The sequence below is a fragment of the Odocoileus virginianus genome, unplaced genomic scaffold, assembly GCF_023699985.2.
Source record: "Odocoileus virginianus isolate 20LAN1187 ecotype Illinois unplaced genomic scaffold, Ovbor_1.2 Unplaced_Contig_6, whole genome shotgun sequence".
Taxonomy (NCBI): domain Eukaryota; kingdom Metazoa; phylum Chordata; class Mammalia; order Artiodactyla; family Cervidae; genus Odocoileus; species Odocoileus virginianus.
Window position 1 is genome coordinate 1,591,938 of NW_027224323.1, and position 13,915 is coordinate 1,605,852.

The 13,915-nt window shown below is 51.4% G+C and overlaps 1 protein-coding gene across 3 annotated transcripts in view; it reads left to right on the plus strand.

The window, feature by feature from the left end:
- The window catches only part of PRKX (protein kinase cAMP-dependent X-linked catalytic subunit), a 57,296-nt gene that overhangs the window by 16,846 nt on the left and 26,535 nt on the right, over window positions 1-13,915 (plus strand). For all 3 annotated transcript variants that reach the window (XM_070463784.1, XM_070463783.1, XM_070463782.1), the window contains exon 2: window positions 4,892-5,060. In XM_070463784.1, the coding sequence (XP_070319885.1) occupies window positions 4,892-5,060 (169 nt within the window). The remainder of the gene's footprint in view (window positions 1-4,891; window positions 5,061-13,915) is intronic.

Here is a 13,915-nt window from a genome sequence, read left to right on the forward strand (position 1 = left end):
TCAGTCGGTGAAGAATCTGCCTGCAGTGCAGGAGACCCGGGTTCCATCCCTGGGTCGGGAAGATCCCCTGGAGGTGGAAATGGCAACCCACTCCAGTATTCTTGCCTGGACAATCCCATGGACAGAGGAGCCTGGCCTGCTGCAGTCCCTGGTGTGTAAAGAGTCGGACACGCCTGAGCACGGACCATATGACGTCGTCACCTACCACCCTGGACGCAGTTTACAGCTTCGACTTTGAAAGTGGCCAGCTCCTGTTATCAAAGTACAGAGACCAACCTTTGCCTCTGGGTCAAGAGTTACCAGGCGAGGTTCGGAGCACCTCATATCTCCTTGCAGGGAGCCCAGTGCGCGACCAGGAATTCCAGGCATCTCCTTGTGTAACAGTTGTTAGCAAGTGGGAGTTAGCCTGGCGACTTCCCCTGTTCCTGGTTTTCTTTTGTGATTATATACTTTGTATCTTTGATAGGAGACAGCGTGACTTAAACAGCCTGCAGCTAGAGGAATTGGGTGGGCGCTGAAGTATCTGTTCTATTTTTAGCTTTTAAAAGTAAATATCTTACAGAAGCAAGGAGGCCACTGTGCATCGGAATGCGGCTTGACTCGGCCGCATTTTGAGGGAATGACTGGTTTTTGTTTTTGAAAGCCTGTCTAGACAAGTGGACTCACAAGGGCAGTCTGCCCCACCCAGCACCCAGCTGAACTGTGTCCAGCTTATTCAGCTGATCTTTGAAGCTGAAGACTCCAAGCTTAAAAAAATAAAAAATCTTCATCACTTTATCCAAAGCACACATGTTTTTGAGGGTAGATTTTCCTTATTAAGAGATAATTCCCAAATCAATAAAATTCACCTGTTCGAAGCGTCCAGTTCCATGATTTTAAGTTTAATCAAACTTAGCACACATTCTTTACAGAACACTTGAAGGTCCCCCCCGGCCCAAATGAAACAGGAGTTTGTACTGGTTTGCAGCCAGAAGCCAAATAATTTCCAGAAGCCAAATTTTGTTCTGCGTGTGTTAATCTTTTTTATTTTATGCTGGAGTGTAGCCGCTTAACAATGTTGTGGTGGCTTCAGGCGGACAGCGGAGGGACTCAGCCAGACGTGTACACGCATCCATTCTCCCCCAACCCCCCCTCCCACCCCAGCTGCCACGTGACATTGAGCAGAGTTCCCTGGGCTGTTCAGCAGGTCCTTGCTGGTTCTCCATGTTAAACACAGCCATGTGTCCATGTCCATCCCAGACTCCCTGACTATCCCTTCTCCCTGGCAGTCATGAGTTTGTTTTCTAAGTCTTGTGAGTCTCTCTGTTTTGTATGTAAGTTCATTTTTGTATTGTTGATATGCAATGTTGTATTAGTTTCAGGTGTATAGCAAAGTGAGTCAGTTATACATACATCTCCCCCCCTTTTTTAAGATTCTTTCACATATAGCTCATTACACAGTATTGAATAGAGTTCCCTATGCTATATAGCAGGTCCTTGTTCATTATCTGTTTTCTGTATTTTGTGTGTGTGTGTGCATTCAGCCATTCAGTCGTGTCCGACTCTTTGCCGCCCCATGGACTGTAGCCCACCAGGCTCCTCTGTCCATGGGATTGTCCAGGCAAGAATACTGGAGTGGGTTGCCATGCCCTCCTCCAGGGGGATCTTCCCAACCCAGGGATCAAACCTGGGTCTTCAGCATTGAAAACAGATTCTTGACTGTCTGAACCACCGGAGAAGCCCATTTAAAGCATGAACTCGGTCGTCTTCAAGGAACCACTGCTATTGGATTGGCCAAAAAAGTTCATTTGCCTAGCGAGTCCATTGTTCTGTAAAATTCTTGGAGTGAGAATGAAAAATGTTTCACTCAAAAGTGGATGAACTTTTTGGCCCACCCAGTGCTTCTGAATTTCTGAAACAGGAAGACAAGGTGATTTCTCATCAGGTGAAACAAATAGTTCAGTTCCCTGTTTTTCACCAGGTCACGGGAGATTAAATTCCTGCGTGTAGGGTCTTCTGGTACGTTTAACCAGGCTTTGGTTAAATGTCTGCCTTGATGGGGTTTCTGTCGATTCTGAATTCACCAGTTATCATCATCCTGTTGTTTCCTGTTGTCTTTTCCTTTATTGGTGGAATAACGTTTCTTTTTTTTTTTTTAATAACGTTTCTTTTTAAACGTATCTTCAGATGGCTTGTTTCCGCCCCTTTCCTCACCAGGGGCATGACAACCCACTCCAGTATTCTTGCCTGGAGAATCCATGCTCAGAGGAGCCTGGCGGGCTACAGTCCCCAGGGGTGGTAAAGAGTTGGACACAACTGATCGAATAATACTTTCATTACGCTCATTTTCCTTTCTTCATGAAAGAGTGAATATGTCCTTCATCACGGGGTCTTTTCGTTCTTAAACACAAGAGAGAAATATGTCAGGAAATGCTTCTGGTGTTAAAGGTATTATTATGATGTTATTATGATGTTAAAGGTATTAAAAAAAAAACCAAAACCCTGTGATTCTTCCAAGTTAAATTGTGCCAGAAGTATCTGGATAAAGATACAGAGGCATCACATATTTTATTTGATTCCTGCAGTCTCAAGGGTAAAAAAACACAGTTTTGGGGAAGCAAGACTTTACGTCTTAAGAGACGTGTCACTGTCCATTTTCTGCATGAGACAGCCTGCAGAGACACGTGTAGAAACATTTTTTTATAAGATGAGGAATCCTTTCCCTTAGAGTAATTAAAATGTATTACAGGGCGAGTGAAGTTCGTAAAAAGGAATGTGGACTGTGGCAGCCTTTTTGGAGAAACTTCCTCTTTTAGGAAGTCTGAGAGTTATTCCCCTTTCTAGCCAGCGTGTGTTCCTAGTGAGGACCGCCCAGGGGCTTACCCCGCGGGTGGCAGAAACTCAGCACCATTTCCTTTGCCAAGAAAATGTTGCTATTATTAGCCAGAAGCAGACACACTGCTTGCGCCTGCTTCTTTTGATAAGCTTTTGGAAAGTTCATCACTTTTCCAGAACAGGCTGGCTTCTCTTTTTATGATTTCTGATTGTCTTTCTTTTGATTTTGCCCTCATCAGCATTAATCTGGACAAAGACAGTTGAGCGTGGTGTCCTCACTGTTGGCCTTTAATTTTCCCAGACCATGCCAGCGTATCAGAAGACCCGAGCGGAGATGCACTGGGGCACTTGAAACATGTACATTTCCATGTCCAGACCTGTTCTCAACGCGGAGGAAGATTAAAGTTGTGTTAGGTTCTATACGCAAAAACATGAATGTGTGGTATTAAGTGATTAAACAACAAGGATGCTCGGAGCATTCCTGAGCACTGTTTGGTTGAATTCGTACCCCCTGGTGCTGCCATAAAAAATTTCCACCAAACTGGGAAGCTTGAAACCGTAGACATTCATCTTCTCTGAATCCCGGGGACCAGACGTCTGAGGTCAAGGGGTCCGTGGGCTGAGCTCCCTGCAGAGACTCCAGGGGAGGGTCCTCCCCGCCTCTTCCAGCTTCTGGGGGCTCCAGGCGTCCGTCCCTGGGCTGGTGGCCGCCTCCCTCCCGTCTCCGCCTCTGTCTCCATGTGGCTTCTCCTCTGTGTCTTCTAAGGACCCTGCCCTGGGTTTAGGGCCACCGCCGGTGACTCAGTAAAGAATCTGCCTGCAATGCAGGAGGCTGGGGTTCGATCCCTGGGTCGGGAAGATCCCCTGGAGGAGGGCACGGCAACCCACTCCAGTATTCTTGCCTGGAGAATCCCCACGGACAGAGGAGCCCGGCAGGCTGCAGTCCGTGGGGTCACAAAGAGCCCGTCACTGCTGAGCGAGTTTACGGCAGCAATCGTTAATTGCAGCGTGGCGTTAGTCAGGTGTACGACAGAGTGAGTCAATTACTTATCTGCTCTTTTTCACATTCTTTCCCCATACACAGTTGTTACATGATGTGGACTCGATTTCCCTGTGCCATACCGTAGTAGCTCCTTGTTTGTTTAATATTTTCCATCTAGTCCTGCGTATCTGTTCATCCCAAACTCCTCATTTAACCCTCCCCCAACCCTTTCCCCTTCGGTCACCCTGAGTTTGTTATCTGTGCCTCATCCTGATTTGGAAAAGCGTCAGAAAAAAGACACGTCGAAGGAATGTATTTTGGCACGCTTTTCCATCTGCCTTCACCTGCGTGTGTGTGTGTGTGTGTGTGTGTGTGTGTGTTCTCTGGGGTGACTCATTCCAGGAACGATGGTCAGTCACGCTCATCGAAGGACAATTCAGGGGCAGGTTACGCTTCTTGTCATTAAGTTGCTGAGTCGTGTCCGACTCTTTGCAACCCCATGGACCGCAGCACGCCAGGCCTCCCTGTCCATCACCAACTCCCGGAGCTTGCTCAAACTCATGTCCATCAAGTCAGTGATGCCATCCAACCATCTCATCCTCTGTCATCCCCTTCTCCTCCCACCTTCAATCTTTTCCAGCATCAGGGTCTTTTCCAATGAGTCAGTTCTTCGCATCAGGTGGCCAAAGGATTGGAGTTTCAGCTTCAGCATCAGTCCTTCCAATGAATATTCAGGACTGATTTCCTTTAGGATGGACTGGTTGGATCTCCTTGCAGTCCAAGGGACTCTCAAGAGTGTTTTCTGCCCCACAGTTCGAAAGCATCAATGCTTAGGTGCGCTCAGCCTTCCTTATGTTTCTCACGTCCGTGCGTCACGCCTGGACGAACCACAGCTGTGACTGTATGTAGCTTTGTCATAGAGTGAAGTGATGCTGTGTGTGTGCGGGAATTTAACTTGACCATTCCAGAGGAGTGTCTGTTGCCTGGCGTCTCGTAGGGCATCGAGTCGTGTGACCTGCCTGTCTGCCGTTCCTGGCTGGGGGGATCCGTGGTTGCTGAGCACGCCTCTCCCCCCTCTCTGCCGTCCGCATGCAGGGACAGGGACGTTCGGGCGTGTGCAGCTAGTCCAGGAGAAGACGAGCAAGCATTTCTTCGCCCTGAAGGTGATGACCATCCCCGATATCATCCGCCTGAAGCAGGAGCAGCACGTCCACAACGAGAAGTCGGTGCTCAAGGAAGTCAACCACCCGTTCCTGGTCAAACTGTGAGTCCTTTGCTCCGGGTCCCCTCCCGCCCGCCCACACCCCGCAAGGTGGGATTCTCCTGTGTGTGCCGGGGACCCAGCGTGTTCCCGGCCCGGCGGGCCCTGACACACCTCAAGCTCCCCATCTTACCCGAGGAAGGCTGCTGTTCCCACCAAGTACCTGCCCAAGGTCGGCGGGGAGAAGGGATGCCTGGCTGGCCCCAGCAAGACATCCACGTGGGCTCCCCGCCTCCCATCGCCAGAGCTCTCATCTCCTGGGTTTTCCTCAGTCACCCGCTCGCCTCTGCTCACTCCCATCCTCTCTGGGCTGTCTCGTGGACTCTCGAGTGGCCCCTCCTCTGATAGATCCTGGCCTCATCCCGTTGATGGTGCCCGTCATGCAGTGGATACATTCCTCTCTCTCCCAGGCTCTTTAAAGTTTACTACTTGATTCATGATTTAGGGGCTGAGGTGCATCTTTGTTGGGCTTCCCAGGTGTTGCTAATGGTGAAGAACCCACCTACCAGTGTAGGAGAGACGAGAGATGCAGATTCCATCTCTGGGTTGGGAAGATCCCCTGGAGGAGGGCGTGGCAACCCACTCCAGTATTCTTGGGCTTCTCTGGCAGCTCATAGGGGACAGAATCTGCCTGCGATGCCGGAGACCCAGGTTCAGTCCCTGGGTGGGGAAGGTCCCCTGGAGAAGGGCATGGTGACCCACTCCAGTATCCTGGCCTGGAGAATCCCCATGGACAGAGAAGCCTGGGGTGGGGCGGGCTACAGTCCATGGGGTCGCAGAGAGCCGGACACGACGGAAGCGACTGAGCCCGCGGGCACGGTGACTTTTGAGATGCCCTTACGTCCATCATCCCAGCACAGTGACCCGCAGTGGAAGATGGGGTGCCACCCACGTGGTCAGCCCAGGATCACCCCTCCGCTGTGATGCTTGCCTCCTCCGCCCTGCCCCTCACCCCCTCCCGCCTCAGCCACCCACACCCGCCTTTCTTCCGCAATCCACCCGCCCGGGCGTGCAGACACAGGACCACTTACTGTGGTCTCAGAGCATCTTGCGTGTATCCCCTCCTCCGCCCCCACGCACGGACAAAAACACCCGTAAAGGCAAAACCACTGGACCAGCGTCTCGAGACGAGTTGGGACATGTTTGATGGGAGACAGAAGGGAGCAACTGGCTTTTTCTGTGTGTCTGACTTTCCTTTTACGGAGCCAGAGAGCAGTCTGGGGTCCCTGTGGCCGGGTCACTAGAGTCTCATGTTCTGTCTGTGGCCAAGGCATTCTCACATGATTTAGGAGAACTGGCTTGAGCCTTTTTTTTTCTTTTTTTCTTTAACCAAATACAGGAAGTCCTCAAACCAGAAACCCAGGGTGTGTCCCCAAGGGTGCTTTGTGACCCAGTTTTCCCAGGAAGACAGGCGTCCCGGTGGCCGGATTCCTGTTTGTCCTGGAGACGTAGTGGTCTGTTGAGCTGCTCTGGTAGCTTATGTGATGGTTAGAGAATCTGCCTGCGATGCAGGAGACTCAGGTTCAATCCCTGGGTCAGGAACAAGAGAAGGAAAGGCAACCCACTCCAGTGTTCTTGCCTGGAGAATCCCGTGGACAGAGGAGCCTGGCGGGCTATGGTCCATGAGGTCGCAAAGAGTCGGACAGGACTGAGTGACGTAACACTTACGCGAAAGAGAAGCAGATAGACTTGATGGTCAATAGGAAAAGTCCGAGGTGATGTTGTTGAGCAGACAAGAGTTTGCAAAAGAGGCAAGAAGCCGGCGGGAGAAGCTCTTTTCAGGGCTGGGGGTGGCGGGGCGGAGACGCTGAGTTGACCTCGTTGTGTGTGTTCTGTGCTCAGGAAGCATTAGGGTGATGCTCTTGTGAATCTTGGGCTGGGGGGGCTTCCAGCTCTGGATATTCCACCTCTCTGTGGGTTTAATTGTGTCTGCCTCCCAAAAAGATGGGTCTTCCTTGGTGGCTCAGACGGTAAAGAATCTGCCTGCAATGCAGAGGACCTGGGTTCGATCTCTGCGTCGGGAAGATCCCTGGAGGACGAATGTCAACCCACTCCAGTACTCTTGCCTGGAGAATCCCCATGGACAGAGCAGCCTGGCAGGTGACAGTCCGTGGAGTCACAGAGAGATACATATGACTGAGCAACTGGCATCCAAGCCCAGAAACATGCCATAAGTCACCGTGAAAGTGACCTTGTTTGGAAATTGGGTAATTGCAGGTAGAATTAAGTTGTTGAGGTGCTGTAGAAATGTGTTGTTCATCCAATTTGGTGGGTGGCCTTATACCAAGAGGCCTAGCTCGGGAAGATCCCCAGGAGAAGGCAATGGGAACTTTTCCCTGTAATTTAGTCTGCATAGCTGTCCCTCCATGTGTGTCTGTGTCCTGACCTCCTCCTCCTGTATGGACCCCAGTCCTATGGGATCGAGACCCTCGCTAGTGACCTCATTCGGCCTTCATGCTCTCTTTGAAGACCCATCTCCTAATACAGCCATATCGTTAGGTCCTGGAGGGGTCAGCAGTTCAACATACGGATTTGGGATGAGGCAGACGGTAAAAAAGAAAAAAAAAAATCTGCCTGAAATGGCAGGAGACGCGGGGTTCCATCCCTGCTTGGGAAGACCCCCTGGAGGAGGAAATGGCAACCCACTCCAGTATTCTTGCCTGGAGAATCCCATGGACAGAGGAGCCTGGTGGGCTACAGACCATGGGGTCCCAAAGAGTCGGACATGACCGAGCGACTGACACTTTCACCATCCAGCCCAGAACACCAGCTTACTGACTTGCTCAGTGCAGGTCTTTTAGCCCATGAGGGTGTTGTTATAAGGTCCTTGAGGCTTGGGATGTTTTCCGTGGCTTTTCACTTCAGAGACCAGGTTGTGTTTGAAAACTGCGATTGCGTTGATCCAGGGCCGGCAGGCTCTGGATGCGCCCCCATACAGAGCAGCGGGGAGAGGGATCTGTGTGACCAGCCCTGGGAACAGACGGCAGGCGACGCCCACGGCCACGGGGTGGAGCGCGCAGTTGAGTGGGAAGAAGCCGGGAGGCGAGCAGGTGTTGAATCGTCCCAGCTGCGCAGTTTTCTCTTGGAAGGAGTCACTTCTCCCAACATCTGCCTTTTCAAACACTGTCAGAAACCCCTAGTAGGGTTTTCCTTGCATTTACATGAAGCTGCGTGGAGCCCGGAAGATCATGCCGAAGAAAGACTCCAGTTTGAACTTTCTCTTGAGTGGTTTGGCACATTTGCTCGGGGTGTTATCAGCAAGTTTGTGATTTGAAGTGCTACTGGTTGCATTTTTCTGAAAACCAGCCAGGAGGTTCATTACATAGATAATCAGATGACACCTCTCTGTTCTGGGATGAAGCCATTCCGAAGGTCAGTGCAGCCTGTGGAGAGATAATTTTAGAAGAGCTGAGTAACTCAGTGTCCAGGGTGTAGAAGGATTGTGACGCTGTCAGGATTTCCCAGGGGAGGAAGACTTCGGTCCTGTCTGAAGAACGCAACCCTGTGTCTGCTCTCTGTCCTTTCTGCCGTACAGAAATTGCTGGCATCAAAGAGTGGGACCTGGAAAAGAGGCAGCCCACTCCAGTATCCTTGCCTGGAATCCCATGGTCAGAGCAGCTTGGTGGGCTACAGTCCATGGGGTCGCAAAGAGTCTCACACGGCTGAGCCACAAGCACTTTCTGTTCTTTCGAGAGTGGCACCGGGACAGGTGTTCTCAGCGCTGCTGACATTTTTAGGACTTAAGCCCAGGAGGCAGCATCTCTATTAATCCTGAGAATTGCTCTGAGGAAGCAGGACGGGGTGGAGGGAGCAAGGTTATATAGAAGTTTTGCAACAGAGAGCAGGTCATGTCAACATCAGAAGATGATTCTTAATGAAAGAAATCAGATATGTGAAGGTAAGGAATTTAGTGCTTTTCTATGTATGGATGTGAGAGTTGGACTATAAAGAAAGCTGAGTGCTGAAGAGTTGATGCTTTTGAACTGTGGTGTCAGAGAAGACTCTGAGAGTCCCTTGGACTGCAGGGAGATCCAACCAGTTCATCCTAAAGGAAATCAGTCCTCAATATTCATTGGAAGGACTGATGCTGAAGCTGAAACTCCAATCCTTTGGCCACCTGATACAAAGAGCTGACTCATTGGAAAAGACCCTGATGCTGGGAAAGATTGAAGGCAGGAGGAGAAAGGGATGACAGAGGATGAGATGGTTGGATGGCATCACCGACTCAATGGACATGAGTTTGAGCAAGCTCTGGGAGTTGGTGATGGACAGGGAGGCCTGGTGTGCTGCAGTCAGTTGGGGTCACAAAGAGTCAGACACGACTGAGCGACTGAACTGAACTGATGTGTAGGAAGATGCCAAGAATCTGGACTCATTGAAGTCATTCCTTTATTCTGCATCTCAGCTACCTGGGGCCAGTATCCTGTGTTTTCACATCCTGAGTTTCCTCAGGGCTCACCGTGGGGAGTGGCTGTAGTCTGATGGCTGCTAGAAGGCAGGTGTTCTTTCCTGAGTTCCCTTAGGAACTATCACTCATGAATGTGACATCCTTGGTTTACTAATAAAGCTGGAAATAATTCCATTTCTCACGAGTTTCCATAGAGGTTCATTGTGCAGGGTCATCAGTCAGGTGTCATTGGGACCCTAGAAGACATTTCCCCATCAGAAAAGCCCTCTCTGAATGCTAAGCTCTCCCATAAAAGAACAGCAAGGCTGTCATGCCTTTGGGATACTGTGTGCTTCTGTTTGAGCATCATGGCAAGGAACAGGCTGGCTAGACTGAGACATGTCATGATGTGAGCCAGAGAAGGAGTGCATGCAGCCCAGAGAAAGAGACTTGTCTCGATTATAAATGATGGAAAAAAGACGGGCGTCTGGTCACCTGGTTTCTCTAGACAGTGATGCCAGGGAGGAAGACATGTTCCTGATCCTTCCAGGCTTTTCTGGCTGGTCTAGGAATGACATGGATGTGAGACAGATGAACCAGGAGAAAAAGGCACACAAAAATTTAATCTCACATATACATGGGAGAGAGCTATGAAAATGGCCCAACGTGTAGCCTGCATGTTCAGTTGTGTCCCGGCTCTTCGTGACCCCATGGACTGTAGCCCGCCAGGCTCCTCTGTCCATGGGATTTCCCAGGCAAGAATCCTGGAGTGGGTTGCCATTTCCTCCTCCAGGGGATCTTCCCAACCCAGGGATCGAAACCCGCGTCTCCTGCATTGGCAGGCAGACTCTTTACTATTGAGCCAGTTGGGACTCCCCACATGGCCCTAACCCTCCCCTTAAATACTGTCTTCAGCTGAAGACAAAAGAGGATGTTGGGGGTAGTGTTTTGAGATATCAAAGTGGAGGAAGGGCAGTTGACATAGAGACAAATACAAAACAAAAGTTTTATAAATAAATGTTTGCTGGGCCAGGAGAGACATAGAGACCTAGCGTGAACTCTGGCCTCCAGGCTCTGTTCACCCCACCACAGGGGGCCCCGTATCCTATGCAGACATCTCTGCTGAAACTGGAGATTCCAGGACCAACTCCTCTATCTACGTTCTTTTAGGCAGTTCAGGGAGAAGGTCCAAGTTTTCTCTGGACTCTGCTTGACTTTGTCTTGGTTGTTTTCAGCTGGAGATAATCTGCATGCTAGAGATATACTGGGGGAGGGCAGGTTTTGCTCCTTTTCCAGTAACAAAAGCCACAAACCACCCCCACCCCACCCCACCCCACCCCAAGCCCTCTTCCTGCCCCCTGTCTTCCGTCACATCTCAACACTGCAGATCTGAAGCCTTGATACTGGGAGCGGGACAAAGATACACAGGAACTGGGGAAAGAGAAACCCCTGGAAGTGGCTGCCACCGTGCTTCCTAAAGACGCGGGTCCCTGGGTAGCCCGAGCCGCAAGAGGCAGAAATCTAGCAATGCAGAAAGAAAGGCATTTGTAGGAGCGTAACAAAGTGACGTTAGTATATCACTTAGTATGCAGCCCTCAATGTGCATCACTACGCTACACCGTTACTAGGCAACAGGTCCCGCTCAGCCGTTGGTCAGCTCTGCAGCAGCCCCGCCTACAAGCAACCAACGGTCCATTAGCGGCCCTTAGCGGTCCTGCTCAGGCATGGGTTGAGGCCTCAGTGGGCTTAGCCCACTGGCGACCAGCTATGAATGAGCGCCCATCAGTGGTCCCGCTCAGCCATTGGTCGGTGCTGCAGAAGGACCCGCCCAGAGACAATCGTCAATAAGCGACCCTTAGTGGTCCTGCCCAGCCATTGGTTGATGCTTCATGAGCTCCGCCCACTGACAACCAACTGCCAATGAGCAACCCTTAGTGGTCCTGCTCAGCCATTGGTTTGCACCTCAGAAGGCCCCGCCCACAAGCAACCAACTGCCAATGAGCAACCCTTAGTGGTCCTCATCTAGTGGACAGCACCTCAGTGGGCCCCGCCCACAAGCTACTGGCAATGAGCAACCCTTCATGGGTCCACTCAGCCATTGGTCGACTCTGTAGCGGGCCCCGCCCACAAGCAGCCAGCTGCCAATGAGCGACCCTTAGAGGTCCTGGTCAGCCATTGGTCGGCAGAGCAGTGGCCTGCGAAGCCAAGCTTCAGTGAACAGCCCTTAGTTATGCTGCTTAGTCATTGGACGGTACTGCAGTGGGCCCCGCCCACAAACAGCCAACTGTCAATGAGTGACCGTTAGTGGTTCTGCTCAGCCATTGGACAGCACCGAGTGGGCCCCACCCACTGGCCAGCAAGCCTCAAAGAACAGCTTAGTGATGCTGCTCAGCCATTGGACAGTGCTGCAGCGGGCCCCGCCCACAGGTCAGCAGCTGTCATTCAATGATCGCGCCTTAGTGAGGGCCTTCATCCAAAGGTGTGTGGACGGGTGGTCATCGGGTGGATAGAGACCGCAGACGTGGGTCCTGGCCTTCCCCTGGGGGCCCTCCAGCTCACCCAGCCTTGGTCCAGCGGGAGAGCCCGGAGCGCCCAGAGAACAGGCTGCGGGCTTTGGCTTGGGCGGGGGGGCTCCAGGGTGCTTGCCACAGCCACCCACTGGCTGGACCCGGGGCTTCAGGCCGCGGTGACCCTCTCCCCCGTCCTTGGGTCTGTGATATAACTACAGCGGGCGTCTGTCCTAGCTACCCTGCAGTCAGGGACCCCCATGGGACCTGCCTCCCCCATCTGGGCCTGAGAAGCCCAGATGGTCTCCGCCCATCACTGTGTCCATGATCTCACTACAGCAGGCATCTGTCCTGGCTCCCGTGCAGTCAGGGATCCCCATGGGAGCTCATCTCCCCCGATCTGAGCTCCCTGAGAAGCCCGAGGGTCAGTTCAGTGATGACAGCTGGGCAGGGTCTGTGGATCTGTCCCTCAGGGAGCTGGCCGCTGAGCTCTGGCCCTTCTGAGCCAGGCCTGGGACCCTGGAGGGTGAAACCTGTGCCTGGGGACCTGGCCCTTTCTTTCAGAGCAGAGAATATAACGTGTCTGGTAGAGATTTAGCGGAACATTGTTCGCTGACAGTGACGTGCCCTCAAGAGCAAAGGATGTGTGTCCGTGTGAATGTGCTCGGTCGTGTCTGACTCTTTTTGGCCCCGTGGACTGTCACCCCACCAGGCTCTTCTGTCCATGGGATTCTCAAGGCAAAAATACTGGAGTGGGTTGCCATGCCCTTCTCCAAGGGATCTTCCTGACCCCGTGACCCAGGGATCAACTTGTGTCTCCTGCATTGCAGGCAGATTCTTCACCCCTGAGCCACTTAGGAAGCCTGAGTAAAGATTCTGACATGAAGAAGTTGGCAACAGCTAACCATGTCCACCCTTCACCTTCCATACAAAAGGGCTTTGGAGAAAGCTTGCAGTAACTGGGTTTCTTAAGGCGTGAAGCACCCTTCTCCTTGCGCAGCCCTGTAACAAACTTCTGTGTTCCAAACTCCAGTATTCTAGTATTGTTTGGTCTCACTGGGTATCAGGCAAATGATCTTGCATTTATGGTAACAGCTCCGTCTGAGCATAGCAGGCTCCCCAAGTTACCCAGGTGGTAAAGAATGCCGCTTGCCGATGCTGGAGACGCAGGTTCAATCCCTGGGTCGGGAAGATCCACTTGCAGAAGGGAATGGCAACCCACTCCAGGCTCCTTGCCTGGGAAATCCCCTGAACAGAGGAGCCTAGAGGGCTACAGTCCGTAGGGTTGCCAAGAGTAAGACAGGACTGAGCGACTACGCATCTGAGCCTAGCCTCACAGAGTCTTCGCATTTAAATGCACATTCAGAGAAAGCTTCTTGTATGCAGGACCCATATTTTCCTCTAACGGATAACCACGGTGATGAGTGAAATAGACATTCATTTGAACATCAGAACAGTATGTTGTTTTTCCTTTTTGAAAGGCTTTTCTTGGACATGGAAAAGTTTTTCCTTTCTGCAGCCCATCTTTTTTTTTTATTTTTAATTTGCCCACCTTGTGCAGCTCGTGGGATCTTAGTTCTCACACCAGGCTTTAAACCCACGTCCTCAACAGTGAAAGCACAGAGTCCTAACCACTAGACCACCAGGGAATTCCCTCATTTTTTTTTTTTTTAATTGCTTAAACTTATACTTCCCTGTTGCTCACATGATGAAGAATCTGCTTGCAGTGCAGAAGACCTGGGTTTGATCCCTGGGCCGGGAAGATCCCTTGGAGGAGGGCATGTCAACCCACTCCAGTATTCCTGCCTGGAGAATCCCATGGATGGAGGAGCCTGGCGGGCTACAGTCCATGGGGTTGAAAAGAGTCAGACATGACTGAGCGACTTAGCACACATACTTTCCTGACCACTGCACTTGATTACTTGTGATTTTCCTTCCAGTTATGTTTTGGGTCATTGCACACG